General features: G+C 41.6%; 1 protein-coding gene across 5 annotated transcripts in view; it reads right to left on the bottom strand.

Moving 5' to 3' along the window:
- agap1 (ArfGAP with GTPase domain, ankyrin repeat and PH domain 1) overlaps positions 1-17,906 on the bottom strand; it is a 180,944-nt gene that overhangs the window by 24,889 nt on the left and 138,149 nt on the right. For 4 of the 5 annotated variants that reach the window (XM_044344308.1, XM_044344309.1, XM_044344306.1 and 1 more), the window contains 3 exons: positions 5,427-5,581; positions 3,510-3,600; positions 2,546-2,768 (listed from right to left, as the gene is read on the bottom strand). In XM_044344308.1, coding sequence (XP_044200243.1) covers positions 2,546-2,768; positions 3,510-3,600; positions 5,427-5,581 — 469 coding nt within the window. Of the gene's footprint in view, positions 1-2,545; positions 2,769-3,509; positions 3,601-5,426; positions 5,582-12,384; positions 12,463-17,906 lie in introns of all 5 variants that reach the window. The other variant, XM_044344310.1, reaches the window with a different exon arrangement.

The following is a 17,906-nucleotide window of genomic DNA, read 5'->3' as shown; positions in this document are numbered from 1 at the left end:
TTCTGACGTTACTAACGAGCCGCTCACACATACAGACTCAAAGCTCTGACCATGCAAATGTTCATGCAAATGCCACTTTATAAACTGTGTTTGTTAATAATCTGCCACTCCTTTAAATAAAATAACTGTGGTCTCCAGTTTCATATGTTTAATGAGTTACCAATAATTTAAAATAGAAGAACAAGGCTCCTCTCTACAGTCATGTGTGGATTTCTGTGCTGGATGGAAAACTTCTGCACATAAACACAAAAAAATGACAAAATTTCAATTTATTTAGATGATATTTAACTGTGGAAATTATATTTGAAAAGTGGAGTCGTCTTATATTTGAGGACGAGACAATAACATGTTCATGACATCAGATCTGCTGTTTGAATGGAGAGTAAAGCTCAGAGATATAACGACACATATGTTCATACTGCTGCTGTTCACAGAAAAACTGACAGAAACCGTTTGTGTCATAAATGAAAAAGCCGACCAATCACAGCGTGAGGTGGGTGTGAACGCCGGCAAAGGGGGAGGAGCTTAACGAGCACTTCCACCGTCCGAAGGAGTAAACAGCCGCCTTACTGCTGCATTATGGGTGGTTTTCAGTGTTAATGAGTTAGTTTCAGTCTGTTAGAGTCAGTCAGCATTAAAAGTGTTTGTTCTCAGTTTAACCTGCAGGTGGAAACGACGTCTTTACTGCAGAAACGCATCACTGTCACAGACGGCGAGCAGCTCTAACAGACTTTTTTATAAAAACAGCCGTCTTATAATCTTATATTTGGGCACATTTTGTATTTTATTTCCCTTAAAAAGTCTCCTAGAGCATGTACAGTTCATGCAAAATGACTGAGTTAAACACATGGCAGCCTGGATGATGCAATAATTCTATACATGAAGGAAAAACTAACAAAAACATCCCATTCACACTGATTTATTTCTCACTTTTTCACTTCTTCTCTCACTGGTTTGCATATTTAGTATCAACAGTAACGTGTCTTTGTTTACATGTATTAATTGTGTTTGGGTGCTTGTAGGGTTTCAATGTTTGTGTGTATTCCTGTATTTGTGAGCTGATGTGTGTGTGTGTGTGTGTGTGTGTGTGTGTGTGTTGGGGGTCATGTGGGGAGTAATTATAAGGTGCTTCTGTTGACTAATGAGCGTTGGGGGGGGTGAGGCAGAGGGGGAGGACGGGGAAGTCGATCTTTATGCGGATGGCAGTCAGCTCTAATTTGTTATGATGGCTGCTGGCTTCCCAGAGCTGCAACGGCCGATAATTACACACACACACACACACACACACACACACACACACACACACACACACACACACACACACACACCTACACACACACACGAACACACTGATCAACACCGACGTCACGCTAAAGTTCAACGATTTGTTACTATCCCCTGTAGTCTACAAGGCAACACACACACACACACACACACACACACACACACACACACACACACACACACACACACACAGGCGTTTCTGTCAATAAGCAACACATCCAGTATGAACCCTGCTGGGACACGCTGCCCCCTGTCTGCACAGACAGGAAGTGCATCAAACATGAAGAACCCACACGCCGCCTTTACAAGTTATTTTCACGATTAATCATTTAGTCAATAAAACATCAGAAAATGGTGATTAAAAAACATCCTCAAGTGTCTTATTTTGTCCAACAAACAGTTCAAAACCCCAAAATATTCAGTTTACACTAATGGAAGACCAAGAAAAGCATCTGAGAGCTTTAAACCAGAGAATATTTGACATCTTTGCTACAAAGATGACTTCAGTGATTATAAAAACAGTTGCTGATCATCAACAACTTAGCAGCTTTTCTTCACACTGTACTGGGGTCCAGTTAAAGATCCACCTCTAAACTGTCCTCCCAGTTTGTCAAACTGTCCACAGAAATAAAAACCTCCTCAGTACTGGGATCTTCTGTTGGTAGCAAAACCCACCTATACACCTATATTAGCATCTACTGATGTCTTTTAAATATGTTGAACTTGTTAGCAAACAGTTGTTTATTTCCACATCCAGCAACATGTATAAGGTCAATAATGTCTTGTGGGGTTCCTCAGGGTTCTAGTCTTGATCCTTTATAGCTTCAATCTGGTCAAAGATGCTTTAAATTATGTGTTTAGTCCAATTTTTTGACATATTATCAGCTTATAAAGTAGTTGTGGCTAACATGTTAGCAAATGATTTCACATCCAGCAGCTACAGAGCAACATTATCATTCATGTGGAGTCGTGTTTCTGTCCAATATTCACTCTCTTTTAGCTTCTGTTTTTGCTCTCTACCATCTCCTGAGGGAAATATCTGGCTCTTTAGCTGCTAAACGCTCCACTATGTTCACCAGCTAGTCTACAGCTAACTGTTAGCAGGTAGTGTACAGCGGCTTTTTACAGCTTTTTCTCTGAAATCGACGCTATGAGACATTGAGAGTGAACCAGAGCAGTAAAGTTGCAGCCGGACAGATAAACAACGAGCTGAAACTTGCAGTAAAACTTCTCGGAGAAGTCGAGGCAGCGTTTTTCCTACCTGCTGGCGTCCGGTCCGGGTTTGAGGTGTCCCTGAGCGTTGGCCTCCCACACGCTGTTAGCCAGCTCGTTGCCGATGGCCGACATCACCTTGATGAGCTCCAGCGGCCACTCGTCCAGGTCCAGGGAGCGAACTCTGGACAGGTGGGTGCCCAGGTTCCTGTGGATGCCCGAACACTCGATGCAGATCAGAGCCCCGAGGTTCAGACTCGCCCAGTCCGGGTCTGACGGTGACAAACAAACACGTTTATACTTCATATGTAAAGTCAAAGTTATAGAAGATATTTTCCTCCTTTAGAAGAGATGATTTGGTGCCAGTTTGTTCTTTCAGCTTCATTTCAACATGTTTTAAATAGAAATCTTTTGTAGGACTAACAAAGCATTCTGGGTAAATGAGTCGTCTAATTGACTGTTTCGACTCCATTAAATCATGTTTTTAAGTTATTTAACAGGATGTTTTCTGCTTGTAAATAAAAACATCAACACTGTCAGTAAATACTATGAATCCTGCAGTTAAAACAAACAATTATAGAAGCTAAAAAAAGCAGAAAATACGTCTGAAAACATAAAAAAATCCCAAGAAATCAGTCGAAATGTCAAAAACATGATCACACAATGAAAAACACTGAAAACAACAAAACTAACAAACAGTAAAACTTATAAAAGAAGAAATGTAAATGTATTTTTCTGCAGAAGCAGAGCAGACATGTTTGTTATTTCACTCCAACAGGCAAAGACGGAGCTTCTGAACCACTCAGGAAGACCACCAGATGTGGTCGAAAGCTCTGGAAACAGCCAGTAAGTGAACCTTAGCTCTGGGTTTTTGTCCAGAGATTCTGTCTCCGTCTTTCTCCTCCTTTAATCCCTCAAATATAACTTTATTATCACATCACATATTGAATCTTCAGGCTGACTTCAACTCTGTAAAGGTCAGATTTTAAGAGGAGTTCATCACTCGTACTCACTCTGCGTCTCACAGTCGGCACAGCGGCTGTTTCCTCGGATACTTCTGATGGACTGCAGAGCCATCGCCTCCGTCTGGCTCGTCAGACGAGACTGAAAGAAAAAAAGAAAAATACTTTGACCGAATCTTTTCAATTGATCAGTAACTATTTTGATATTTGAATAATCGTTTCTGTCATTTTTCAAGCAAAAAGCTCAAATATTCTTTCATGTGCTTCTTTTCTTTGTCATGAGACAAAACATCACAACAGGCTCTGAGAAAGACTAAACGATTCTATATAATCTAATCTCTAATTCTATAATCGATAATGTAAATAATCGTTAGGTGCAGCTCTATTCAGTAGTGGATAAATTATTCCAAAAATCCAAAGATATTCTGTTTAAAATGACATAAAACACAGAGAGAAAAGCAGCAAATCTTCACATTAGACACATAACTATCAACTGGTTATTAGAAATGTTGATCACGTGATCAATATCAGCTTGTTTCAGCTCTAACTGAGAGCAGGAAGCTTTATAATGTGGTTTATTTATAGATTAGAGACGTAAAACATCCAACAGATAACATGTTCAACTAAGTAAAGACGTCTTTATATTAAACTCCTGAGACGTGTTTCACTGTGAGACTGAATATTTGATTTACAGTTACGAGACGGATTTAAATTAAATCCTCAGCACTTGATTGGGCAGCTAAAAAGTGGGCGGGTCTTAGAGATAAGTAGCTTGTTGTTAGATCAGGAATCAGACCACTGATATCCAAACACTCATCACTTCCTGTTTCTCTCCTCATACGACCTGCTAACAGTGAAGTGGGTTTAATATGATGCTGTAGCTGCTACTCGCCTAAAGTCACATTTGATTGGTTGAACTTTCGTAAACTTCTGAGTCATCAAACATTTGAAACTGTTTAACAGGAAGAGAAAATCTTTGATGGAAGAATTTACTCTGATACTGATTTTTTTGGACACATATTTGGCAAATAAATTAACAATTAACACGAGATTAAAACTGGGAAAATGTATTTTTCATATCATGGGGCCTTTAAACATCTCGTTGGATGTTGATAATCTGACAGAACGTGAAGTCAAATGTTTCCAACTTTGCCCCCAGATGTTGCTTTGAAAGTAACAAGTTAAAAAAAACCTCATTTGTTTGATAAATCTGGAGACAAAACCTTCTCTTCTGGGCTCCAAACATCAGTTACACTCCTGATTCTGGAAATCTTCCTCCTCAGATTGTTTATACTCTGATTTTTTTTTTTTTTTTTTGGAAACTGTCAAATAATTTCCTTCCAAACACAAAACACAAACACGGTCGGCGTCTCTCACATCACACAGGTGACGACAGACACTGAACAGATGTGTGTTGTTGCTGTTTCAGGCCGAACTCACTGATGTCAGGGAACGAAGGAATAACACAGCAAACAAATGGAGAGAAGACGGGGGGTGTGTGGGGGGGTGGGGGGGGGGGGGGGGTGGGGGGGGGGGTTGTCTGGTGTTTTTGGTGGTATGAGGGGGGGGGGGCAATAAAAGGCTGAGAGCCTGAGGCGTAAACACAGCGGCCTCGACTGTAGAGCCGAGCTGCCTGCTGCAGGTGGAAAATGGCACCGCTGAGGCCGAGTCTGAGCTGCTGTAATTGCTATTTTGTAATTATGTGAGTGAAAGTGTGTTTGTGTGTGTAAGCAGGTAACAGTGTGTGTGTGTGAGATAATGTGATATCTTCTTAGGTGTCGCCACAGCAGATCATCTGTTTCCATCTTTAAACCGTCCAACCTGCTCTGCTCCTCTAATAGATTCATTCCTGATCGTTTACATGTGATTTGTTTATATATTTTTAGAAATACTCAAACTCGCAGACGTCTCTTGTCTGTGAACAAACGGCCCCGGTTCAGATCTGGGATTGAAAGAAAGCAGATTCACCTTGTTCTTGCTGCTCTCGCAGGACTGCAGGCTGGCCAGGATCTGACTCTCGATCACCTGCACCCAGGCGTCACGCTCCTCGTACGAAGTGGCCTCGAAATGCCACGTCTGCCCCGTCAGCGACACGATGGTGAACTCAAAGTTCTCCTCTTGTTCTGTCGGGAGGGAAAAACAGAAAGAAAAAAGAAAGATTTAGAACAGAAACGACATCCGGAGACGTCCGACGACTTCACCTCCACCGTTTGGGTTCACACTGGTGTTCAGAGTTAGAGGAGCAGCAGGAGGACACGTCAAACAAACCAGTTACTCTTCATCCTCCAAGTCTTCACTCTGGTGAAGCTGAAACATGGTTTTGATAAAAGCATAAATCTCATTTTTGAGTAGCTTCTCCAAACACGTTTTCCAGTGTGTTGATGATGAGATTTATGTGTTTTCTGACAGCTTCTAATACGACTCGTAGACTTACCAACTGTTGCTGAAATATACAGAATATTTCAGAATTAAGAAGAAGGAGAGATTTACAGGAATGAGGAACTAGACTTGCAGAATTTAATTATTATAAGTAAAATATGAACCTAAAAGGAGTAAAAGATGGAAAATATTCAAGTTTACTATTGTCTGTTTTTGTAGAATTTGCTGGATTACAGAATACTTTAAAAAGTTGGTTGTAAAGTTGTAACGTTTTGTATTTTCATTCCTCTTTTAAACTTTGGTATCCAAGAGAAAATAAAGTGTTTCATGTTGAGAAAAGATGACAGCAGAGTTCTGCAAAAACACTGGAAAAACCCCTAAATATGGTTCTTTTGACACTTTGTATGAGCAGCAAAGTTATTCAGTCTCTAAGTTCTTAAATACGTCGTATTATCGGTCTCTGTTTTTGTGTGGAGGTCGTCCGTTTCGTTAGCTGTTAGCTTACATCGCTGTTCCATCGGTGACTGGATGTGAATTGATTGTGAATAATTTAGCCTGCTGCCTGCTCACATTTTGTTCTTTTTTTAACCTGTTAATTTATATAAATGTTATATTTTACACATGTTTTGCAGGTTGCTGGTCTCTGGATGAGAGTAATGTTGTTTTGTAAATCACTGATAAACAGAGTAAATATAAAGAAGCTTTGAAAACATAAAGACATGAACTATAAGATGTGTTGAAGTTTTCTGCTCTTTTCATTGATATAAAGTCTCTAATCGAAGGACACCTGTTCCTCCTGAACCAGCTGCAGGAGACCTTCACGACCCCGTCCAGCTCCGTCCCCCTGAAGCCAGGATGTCACCCAAATTACGGGGCCCTTTGCCCCCCTCCGCCCCCCCCACCCCCGAACCGTCCTGCCCTCTACTCCGCTGACATGTCAGTGGGAGAGGTCAGTCATTACAATCAGGGCCTGCTGCTGCAGGGGGGACATGTGGATCTGTTACCCAGAACCCCCTCAGAGGTTAATGGGACAATCAGGACTCAATTAGGATGTGTGTGTGTGTGTGTGTGTGTGTGTGTGTGTGTGTGTGTGTGTGTGTGTGTGTCTGCAGAAGAGATTCAAGGTCCTGGACTCATTTAAAGAAGTTGTAGAAGGTCTAAAGATGTGCGTTTCTGCATATTGAGACGTTCAAATGATGCAGTTCACTCAAAAACACCATTACATTCACCGTTATGGAAATATTTTCAGACCAAGAGGCTGAACCCAGTTTAATCATGGTTTGTCTTTTAGCTAATTTATCGTTATTGGAGTTTTGAAACTGTGCAGCTGTAATCAGTTATAATCAAAGTGACAAAATATTGATCTAAAAAGCTTTCAATCTAAATATAACAACCTCCTTCTTAAAGGTTTCATAGTATTTACTGAACCAATGAAATAATAAAACAAGTGAAATGCTCAAATGTTTCTGTATTTTATGGTGAACTGTCCCTTTAAAGACCTTCAGCAGCTCGTTCTGAGATGTCTGAGGGAAGTTTGGGCACATTTGGAAACCGTTACCGAGCGCAGAGAAGGATGGGAAGTGGAGGTGAAGCGGGGGCACGGCTGTGAGTCGGTATCATCACCACCACCACCACCAGATCAGACAACAAGCAGCTTCTGTTTACAATTAGCCCCAGAGAGGAGGAAGGGACACACACACACACACACACACACACACACACACACACACACACACGGGGGTAATCACTTAATCAAAGATGGGCCTCCAGCACAGCAGGATTCCTCAGATTCTGCTGGTGTGACCCTCAAAGAAAAAGCATCCGAAGACGTCTCTGAGAAATGTTCTGCTTCTTTTATCAGCTGAGCACGTAAACAACAGAAGCGGCGGCGGTTGGCAGACGACGAGATCTCGCTACGGAGGGTCGGTAATCATTCATGACACTTCTCGTGGAAGCGATTCTGGAAGCGGCGGTTTTCATGACGTGCGCCGGGAGTGAAGCAGCAAAAAAAAAAGATGAGAGAGGTTTAATCAGTCGGAGAGCGGTCACGGCCGGCCCGCGAGGGGAACGACCATTTGCTCTTCCTCAACTCCAGTCATTTGGCTAATTGGGAGCGTGTCAGAGCACCGGAGCTGAAGTTCCCCTCCGGCTCGGCTCGGGATAATCAATGGGCTCGTCCGAGAGGAGAGAGGAAGGACGGAAGGTAAGGATGGAAGGAAGAGCCCCGAGGCCAAACCGCAGTGAGAGGCTGAGAAACCCTTCCACTTCCAGGATAAAGAGATTGAAAACACCTTTGCTGACCAAAGTTTCCTTTTTCTGAAGATCATTTTCATCTCTTCGGTGCTTCGGGCTGCTGATGGTCTGAGTCTGATTAGTTGATGTTAATTAAAACTACTGTTTACAAGGGGCTGGTTAGTGGCTGAAGGTTAAAGCAGAGTTTTAGTTTAAATTGGCAGTTCAGACTTAAAACTATGAAAAATATTTGCTGATGAGCTTTTTTCATGATGGAAACAAAAATTACTGAACAACCTTTTTTCTCCACGGTGAAAACACGATGAAGAACTCACCAAAACTGTTAAAAATGTACTAAAAGTGGCCTTTAAATATGAACAATTTTGCATCTTTGTAACATTTTAACTTTGAGAGAAATGTTACTGTTACGGATTTATGAACTAAATTCAACAATCTCACAAAAATTTGAGAACAAGCTGCAACAAAACCGGCGGGAAAAACCATGAAAACATTTATATAAACATAACATTACGGCTATGACGTGAATATTACTTGTTGTAAGTGTGTTCATGTTGTTTTTAGTTTCTTTTTTATAGGTTTTACGTAGGAACGAGAGCAGGATTGAGTTTGTTTAGTAAGAAATATTACAGTGTTCATGTTATCCAGACTGTTAGCTGCTTGCTAACAGTCTGAAGCAACAGATGAGAAAAACACACAAACCTAATGTGTAAAATGTGAATAAAACTGACAACATTTTGTCAAAAGACTAAAAAAAGAAACAAAACCAGTTGTAAGAGATGAGATCTAACTGGTCACTCATGCAGCCAAATGTTAAAAACACAACCCAGAAAGACTCTAGATGTTTCCTACTGGTCCTTCTGGTTTTATTGTTGCTTTATAAAGAAAGTTTCAGTCTAATTGTAGACCTGAGACACCAGTTGTTCATTTAACGTCCAAGTAGGAGAGAAAAACAGCTACTGAACACAACATCACCTGCATCAAGCTTAAGAAGAACTAAAACTGTCCTGATTTCTACCACTAACTCTCGGTGGCAATTCTGAACAAATTTACTAAATTTCAACGTAAAACTCAACATGACGTGTTCACAATAAGACTAAACTTTGCACTTCTGATGTTGTCAAAATCTCACAGTTCGTCATCCTGCAGATGCCCAAAACATTATCAACCTCCAACGATCGTCTCCAGATCAAAGTATGACATCCACAAATGTACTTTGATACAGATCTATGAATACTGGAAATGTGAACAATCATTTCCAGACTGTAACCAGGTGTTTCTTCTCTCTAAAACGACGACACGCCCATCAAGCGCCGGTCGAGCCCCTTAAGGTCACGAGCCAGAGTCCCATCATAATTAAATTCCCATGATTCTCTGTTTTCATGAGGAGGAGGAGGAGGAGGAGGAGGAGGGGTTTGCTGCTTGACAATTACAGAAACCAACAATCCAGAAAGACCCTGCCTCTGTGTGGCATAAATTAAATGCTGTTCCTGGATTTAAATGCTGCACGCTGACCCGACGCACCACGTGGGTTAATGAATAAAACGAGGGGGGCAGAAACAATCCCGCCACCCAGGTTTCCTCTGAAAACCTCCACAAGTGACAACAACACATCTCTACCGAGCTTTTTAGCCTCTTTTAGCTCCTAGTTTTGGTTTTGCAGCACATTTTTTGTCTGTTTTATGTATAAATCTCAAAGTTAGAGACTCGCTGGTGAAGAAAGTGGAACATCGAGCAGCTAAAGAGCCAAATATTGTTCTCAGGAGTCGGTGGAGACCAAACCGGAGCTAAAAGTGCGTTAATATTGGACACTGCTGGATGTGGAAGTAGGCAGCTGCTTGCTAACATGTTAGCAACTTTATAAGATAATAATATGTCCGACGTTGTGTTTACAGCTCGTTCTGCTGCCTCCAAGAGGCCAGAAAACCAATTAACACAGTTTTAAAGCAGTAATGCAGTAAAGACAGCAATTATGATATTTTGGCTCGATGTTGATTAATGTGATTAATATTAAACATTATGAGCTGCTTAACTGAAAATTAATCAGCAACTCATTTATTAATCATTTAAGTAATTTTTCAAGAAAAAGTGTCAAACATTTGCTGATTACAGATTCTTGAATTCGAAGATTTGCTGTTTTTCTTTGTTTGACATGAAAGTAAACAGAATATTTTGAGGTTTCATAGATCTATTTCATAGATAGATAGATATAGATAGATTAGATGATTAATAATCAGCATCTGTTACTATTTTTGATCCCAAGGACAAAAAGATTATGGCGGTAAAATACAACTTAAATATTTCTATGCTGATGACGACGTGATGTACGTACGATTACGAACTAAACAAACTCAACATGTGTTGATAAAACTCAACGTTTTCTGCAGTTTTTGTTTGAAAGCTGCAACATGTTGAGCTTGAAAAGTGATTCTTGACCTCTGAAACGGTCTAAACTCAAGGTCCACTCACTGGCTTGTTTCCGGAGCTATCAACCGTATCACACGGTCTTCATCGGGCGTATCAACTGCAGTCTAACGAAACAATCTCAACTTTTAAGCCAAAATGGACGACAAGTAAAATTATTTCTCGAATTTTCTAGAAATGAGGCAGAAATTTATTTGCATCTGAAACAAATATTTCAGATTTTTTCACTTTTTTATAAGAAAATAAGACTTTAAGGACTCTCGGCTCTTTCTCGGCTAGAGTTGTTAAAGGTAACGTCAGCTTTGAGTTACTTGCCGCTTTAAGATATTTTCCTCCCAATGAGTCACTGAGCGTCTTGATATCCTCTCCTCTGTCTTTGTGTACGCGACTAAAACGTATGTATGAGAGTACAAACACACTCAAGACGGCGAGTCACCCGCCGCGCCGTGTTGGTAATTACTGCCACCGCTCTCGGCTACTGTGGGCGACATTCACACAGAGAGAGGTGGCGCCGAGGCAATTTGTGAACTCTGACACCAGCAACCTTTAGCAGCAGAAACAGAACAAACCGAATATACAGCATTTACAAGACGCAGGGGAGGGAGGGAGGGAGGGAGGGAGGGGTGGCAGGACATGCATACAAGCCTATCATCTGTGTGTGTGTGTGTGTGTGTGTGTGTGTGTGTGACAGGCAGGACGGTGGGTGCAATGAGAGGGGAGGCGTGAGGGAGACAAAAGGGGGCCTCGGGAAACACAAATTAAAAGCCTTAAATGTCACCGCACACAGTATTGCTTTGCGACACAGGTCATTACTCCCCATATTATTCGCTGCCTTTTACAACATTAATAACCTGGAAAATGTTGCAGCCGATTGTTCTCAAGTCTCTCTGAAAAAAAAAGAAATACGTCCTTCTAGTTTTACTGAACACGTATGAAGAAGCGGATTCATGACCGACCGGAGATGATTTAACTGGTTTAAGAACATCTGAGGTGTTTCAGCAGATCAGGGTGTAATTTAAGAAGAATCTGGGAGCTGAACAACATCCAACACTCACGTTTAACATCTGCTGCTGAGGGAGGAGGGGGGGGGGGGGGGGGGGGGCGTGTTTGTTTGGTTGCATCCTCACAGGTGAGGCGGGCGGGGCAGAAGGATGCAAGGTGGGGAAAGAAGCCGTGACGGACAGGTCAGGGGGAGGTGGGCGTTTGTCTCTCCAAACACACACAGAGCATCGAAATAAGCAGTGATTTTGTTGATTTGCAGGTTAAAACTGGGCACAATTTAGTGGAAAAGTGTGTTTAAGTTGTGTAGAACTGTTGTTTTAACAGGAATTACACGTGTACTTTTCATGGTGAAGCAGATCCTCACTACAGTTTGACATATAGGCATCGAAATGCTGTTTCTATCAGTCGTTCCCAACCTGTTTTTGACCCCTTGTAACTCCTTGTACCTGGTTATTTTTTTTAATTTAATCTTTATTTAATCAGGTTGTCTCATTTTTTTAAAAGTCACAATTGAGGCCAGAGACTTACAACCAACAAATAATCAATAAAAACAGCTGAAAGAGTCATAAAAACATCAGATAATAAAGTTTTTAAGGGGCAGTTTGAAGGTTTATTTCATTAAACTGTATATTTGAACAAGTTGTGACCGTGTGATTAATCCTGAGGAGCTCAAATTAAACATTAATTCACAAGAAAGCCTTTAAAATACTGTTGCTATCTTGATAAATGTGGTTTAAACAACCATCATATGTGGTTTAGACGTCTTTCACACCAGATGTCGCCCAGTTTGAACCTAAATATATGAATATTTTTAAATCACAGCTTATTGGGAGATGTTCGTCCCTCCGTCCCAGCAGCGGTGGCAGTTTACCTTCCGAGTTATCCAGACTGTTGCTGTAAATGCTGCGCAGACTACCAACACGATTAAGTTTCCACGCTTTACGTTTGGCTGCGTCCACCGACGGCTGGATGAGGAGAGAGAGAAGAAGCGAGGAAATAGAAGGTGGGGGGAGGGGGAGGGGAGACGGACGACAGGAGACAAAACAGAGCGGCGGGAGGGAGACGACATGAACGAGAGGAAACAGAAGAAGAAGAAGAAGGAAACAGAGAGAGAGACAGGCGTCAAAAACAGCATCGATGACGAGGAGTCAGAGGAGGGGGGGGCGTGGCTCGATACACGAGGGGGAGGGGGCAATGAGCACGATGAAGAGGTTAAAGTACGTTTGCAACATAAACTTTTCAAACCTTCTTAAATGTTCTGACACTAAAACATCAGCGGAGGAAAAGAAACTTTTTACTCAAGTTCTGCACTGAAGTACAAATATGAGGGACTTTAAACTTGACTGTTTTTCCTTTTATATCATTGTAAACAGAATATTTTTATGTTTTAGACTAAATAAACGAGACATTTTAAGGCGTCTCCTAAACAATGAATCTGCTCAACTGAAAAAATAATACGTATATTAATTGATTATGGAAATATTTGTTAGTTTCAGCTCTAGAAAACAGCACAAAGTGAGATTAAAGTGAGAATAAAGACTTTATTTATGCAATAATGCTGATTCTAAATGTGTTTACAGGAAGTAGAAAACACTGATTATAAATGAAGACAATAATAAAACATTCAGGTATAAAACATCTTTCCTGTAGCTTTGATTCTCTCTCAGGTGGTCGAGCTGTGACCTCTGACCTCTGCTCCATCTTGAACGGTGAACCTTCAGTCACATTCACCCCCCCCCTCGCCCCCCCGAGGCTACTGTGAACATTTGCCACCGAACCAACATTTACAGAAGATGAAATACAGTCGTACGGCGGCGGTGCGAGAGAGAGAGATCGACACTTTAAATGTTACTCTGCTTGTTTCTTTTCTCCCTCGTCGCCTCTCGTTCTCCTACAGGAGGCGAGGGCGAGCGAGGATTTACCCGCTCTGAAATGATCGCGGGTACATTATTCATCTAAAAATGAATCAGAAACACTTTGAAAAGGTCGGAGGTCTGAATGAAAAACTGCTGCGACTCAAAACTAAATAAACAGTTTGTGTTTCTTTTCTTTCACCTGAATTGCTAAAAGCCTTCAGAGTGTATGGAAGTCACGACAAGACACTAAAAACATACATCAGTTAATGTTTTTATTTATTTAACCTTTACTTCTACTATATTTATACCATATTTAAAAATGGAAATGTTACATTTAAATTAAAATTCATGCAAATAAAAAGTTTAATTCTAATATTGACATCCCTCCACTTCCATATGTGAACTGTATTATTGAATATTTTTAATAAAAAGAGCTGAAACAGGTTATAAAAGACAAACTAAAGAGAGAAATAAAGATCCTGACGGAGCGTCGACAGTGAAGACTTTGGACTAAAACGACCTCGGCGTCTCATCAAAGCGTCGACGGCTCAAACGTCTCCCGTCGTCAGGTATCCTCCGACCACCTGGCTTCTCCTCCACACTGACCCTCTTTGTTTCCCACCTGCTTGACCCCCCCTCCTCCCTCCCCCACCCCCCCCCCGCTGACCCAAATTGACCCGTGATGGCGAGCGGCGCCCATCTTCCTGATTAACCTCGACTTTAAAAGGAATCCACGCTCACAATGAGCCAGTCAAGAGGCGACGTGCTGCAGGTGCGCCGCCGAGCCCGTCGCCAAAAAACAGACCCGACGGCCGACTGTCGGGGTCGAATTATGAGAGGGCTATTAAAGCTACACACACACACACACACACACACACACACACACACACACACACACACACACACACGCTCGTCGTCAGCTACACCTGTTGTGAGGAGTTTGCTGGTCGAGGAATCAAAGCCGACGTTTCTCAAACACACTTCTTTGCGATCAGGAATGTGCTCAGTGATCCTGCTGCTACCTGTGTGGGGCCACTTCAAACATCTGAAGCCACGTGTGTGTGTGTGTGTGTGTGTGTGTGTGTGTGTGTGTGTGTGAAGGTATCTTGACTCGGCAGGTCGACTTTCAAAAAGGTCCTGGATGGAGGGAGGGAATCAAACGGCGGCTAGTTAACGAGAGCTGAGGGCTGATGTTGATCAGCAGGAAGTTAAACCTGACGCAGGAACCAGATGAAGAGGACAAATATGTTTATTATACGTTCATCTTCTGCTTGTTTTTACCTCTTCACATCTCAATTTCTGATACTTTCAGTGATTCAAGAAGAAGTCTGGAGTTGGAAAAAATAATCCAACAATCAGAGCGTGTTTGCTTGATGTTTGCAGAATCAACATATTTCTTCCACCAACATGATAAATAATAAGTTAACTGCAACAACAGCCTCAAAATAAACACTTGAGGAGTCACATCAGCATTTAAAATGGCAAAAATTTGGTGAAAAATCAATTATTATCAATAAAAATGTAATATATTAAAGGTTTGTACTGTAAACAAGCAAATTAAAAACGTCACCGTGGACTGAAAGAATGTGAATGTCATTATTTCCTCATATTTTAACCCTGCATTGATTAATTAATAATGAAAATAACGGTTAGTTGCAGCCGTTACAGCAGTGAGCTGTGTGTGTGTGTGTGTGTGTGTGTGTGTGTGTGTGTGTGTGTGTGTGTGTGTGTGTGTGTGTGTGTGTGTGTGTGTGTGTGTGGCGGTGTGGTCCTACCTGGGGGAGCTCGGCCCGCAGAGGGCGGTTCCCCCTCATGAATTACGGCGAGCCTCGCTCTGACACGAAGATACTTCACCCGCCCGCCCCGGCGTGACAGGCGGCGAGCCGGCGGCCGGCCGAGCGCGCTCAGTGCTTAATGGCTAAATTGGGAAGACTGTTACTAATCGCTTATTGAATAATGAAAGTGACACAGCTGATAAAAGATTTCAATACGGTGGATTATTTATAATATTTCACTTAAGCCTCTCCGGCTGACTAATGGGGGGGCGAGTCGAGGGCTCGGGGAGCGTCTGACAACGTGCGGAGCTCAAAGTGTTTGATAATAAAAATGGTCGCAGAGAGAAAAGACGAGGAACTACATCCAGTCCTGATGAGTCTGCTGCTTAATTGTTTGAGCTCAGACAGTCTGTGAGAGGAGAGAAGAAGAAGAAGAAGGAAAACAAGACGAGACAAAAGGACGTAAAGAGAGACGACGGGGAGAGGAAACGATAAGAAAGGAGAGAAAATGGAGGACAGGAAAAGGGGAAGTGTGGGAGTACAGGGGGGAGGCAGGTGGATGTGAGGAGAGAATAAAAAAACAAATGAAAGGAGAGGAAGCGAGGGAGGAGAGATGGAAGGAGACGCGGCGTCGATCTGTCACTCAGACAGCCACTTGCTTTGTCAGCTGCTTGATGCGTCCGTGATGGAGAGACTGAACATTACACATCTGCTGCTGCTCCCACATCTGTTCAACCATCCACACTGTGTTATAGGAGAGCGTGAGAGAAGAAGAAGAAGAAGAGTGAAGCGGCGTGCAGACGTTTGTTTGATATCTAACGAGACGAAACAGAAATCTGAGAGATACAACTGAAACGTGGACCTTCAGGACCCCGCATGACTGGAAGACGTTTCTTAAAAATAAACAAACGTGAAGCCGAGTCGGAAGTTTAACGAGTCAAAATGGCCGAAACCAAACTGGATGTTCTGCAGGAATCTGTCGGGTTCAGATTGAGCAGAAACACTCAACGTTTTCCAAACAAACATCTACTTTTATGTCCAAATAAAGGCTTCAATCTACCGTTATACAAATACAATAATTAAAGATGTTAAAATGCTTTCTTTCTTTTTTTTACTGCAGGATGTTGGACCCTGAATATGATGTTTCTCTGTTAAAACTAAAGAACGGCATGAAAACGAGACGCTCGACTCCTCCAAAACATGTGACTGTGGTCTGTTTTGAGGGTCTGTGAGCGACTGACATCAGCGTCTGTAACGTTTACACGGTATCATTTAAAGAACGATGATACCAGTAAAGAGATCCTGATACCAGTAGAGTACTTGATTGGATGCCCACCCAACGCTCCTCCCCATCCACATGATTTTTATACAAATACATTTTGAAAGTGTTCATATTATTGAAATATTTATTAAATAACTGTATAATGAAGTATCATCACCACAGACTTTATGTGTTCTAGCTGCTGCAGGACAAACTGCAACAAAGAGTCTTTTTTTCTAGATTTGGGATTGAATGCAGGTTTGTTTGACTGGAAAAGTTTCAATACTGTTTTGTACTTTGTTATTTTGTCCCTAGTAAGAAGTATTATATATATATTTACCTTGATGTGGAGTTAGCGGTGTTGCCAGTTCATATAAACCACGTTAAAGCTGCAGTGTGGAGTTTTATTGTAAACATTCAACGTCCAACAGACAAAATAATATTTGCAAAGCTAATTGGTCTTAAAGATTTGAATCCTGCTTTGTTTACATCCATGTTTACCAGCTGGTAGTCTTCTTCTTCACTGCCTGTATTTCTGCATTTCTTGGCGTATCACACACTAGACGAGGAGACCGTTAAGCATTGTGGATGTTTCTTCTTCTACCATTTCTCCCCGTAACATCTAAAACTGCTCAACGGATGAAGGAAACGTCTAAAGATGAAGTCTGCTTTGTTGTGGTTTGTTGTGGTCTGTTGTGGTCTGTTGTGGTCTGTTGTGGTTTGTTGTGGTTTGTTGTGGTTTGTTGTGGTCTGTTGTGGTTTGTTGTGGTTTGTTGTGGTCTGGGGTTTCAGTCTCCAGTTAACGTCACGGATCAAAGCGTCGACCAGATGGCGAAGGTTATGTTACAAACTGATTCACAGAGTTACATCAGGGATGAACCCCGAACACACAGAGACAGAGAAGAAGAAGAAGAAGAAGAAGAAGAAGAAGAAGAAGAAGAAGAAGAAGAAGAAGAAGAAGAAGAAGAAGAAGAAGAAGAAGAAGAAGAAGAAGAAGAGGAGGAGGAGCAGGGTGAAGAGATGAAGGGCTGACAGAATGAGAAGATGGAGAGATCCTTCCCTCTCGCCGGAGGTCGGGAGTCTCAGACGATCACATGACTGCGTTTCCCAACCCTGGTCTCCAATAAACATCATCATCATCTTCATCATCATCTTCATCATCTGGGATCTTTACACAACACACTGTTTACACTGTGAAGGTAGAATCCAGCATCAACCTCCTTCAGTTCACTTCTTCTAACAGATGATTCATCAGTTTTAAACTAAACGTTTTAATAATATTTGCTGAATGTTATTTTTATGTTTTACTGAAGAAAAAAGAAACAAGAATCATTTAAAGTGTAAAGTTTAAAGTGTAAATAGATGTTTGGAAGCATGTGAGAACAGACATTTAGAGATATTTGGAAGTATTTCAGTATAAACTGTAGATATTTAAAGGTACTTCAGTTCATTTGGACGCTTTTAGAAATAAACAAGTACACAGATATCTGCATGTTTTTGG

The sequence above is a fragment of the Thunnus albacares genome, chromosome 24, assembly GCF_914725855.1.
Source record: "Thunnus albacares chromosome 24, fThuAlb1.1, whole genome shotgun sequence".
Classification (NCBI taxonomy): domain Eukaryota; kingdom Metazoa; phylum Chordata; class Actinopteri; order Scombriformes; family Scombridae; genus Thunnus; species Thunnus albacares.
The sequence above is the reverse complement of the archived record's forward strand: the minus strand, read 5'-3'. Positions and strand labels throughout refer to the sequence as shown.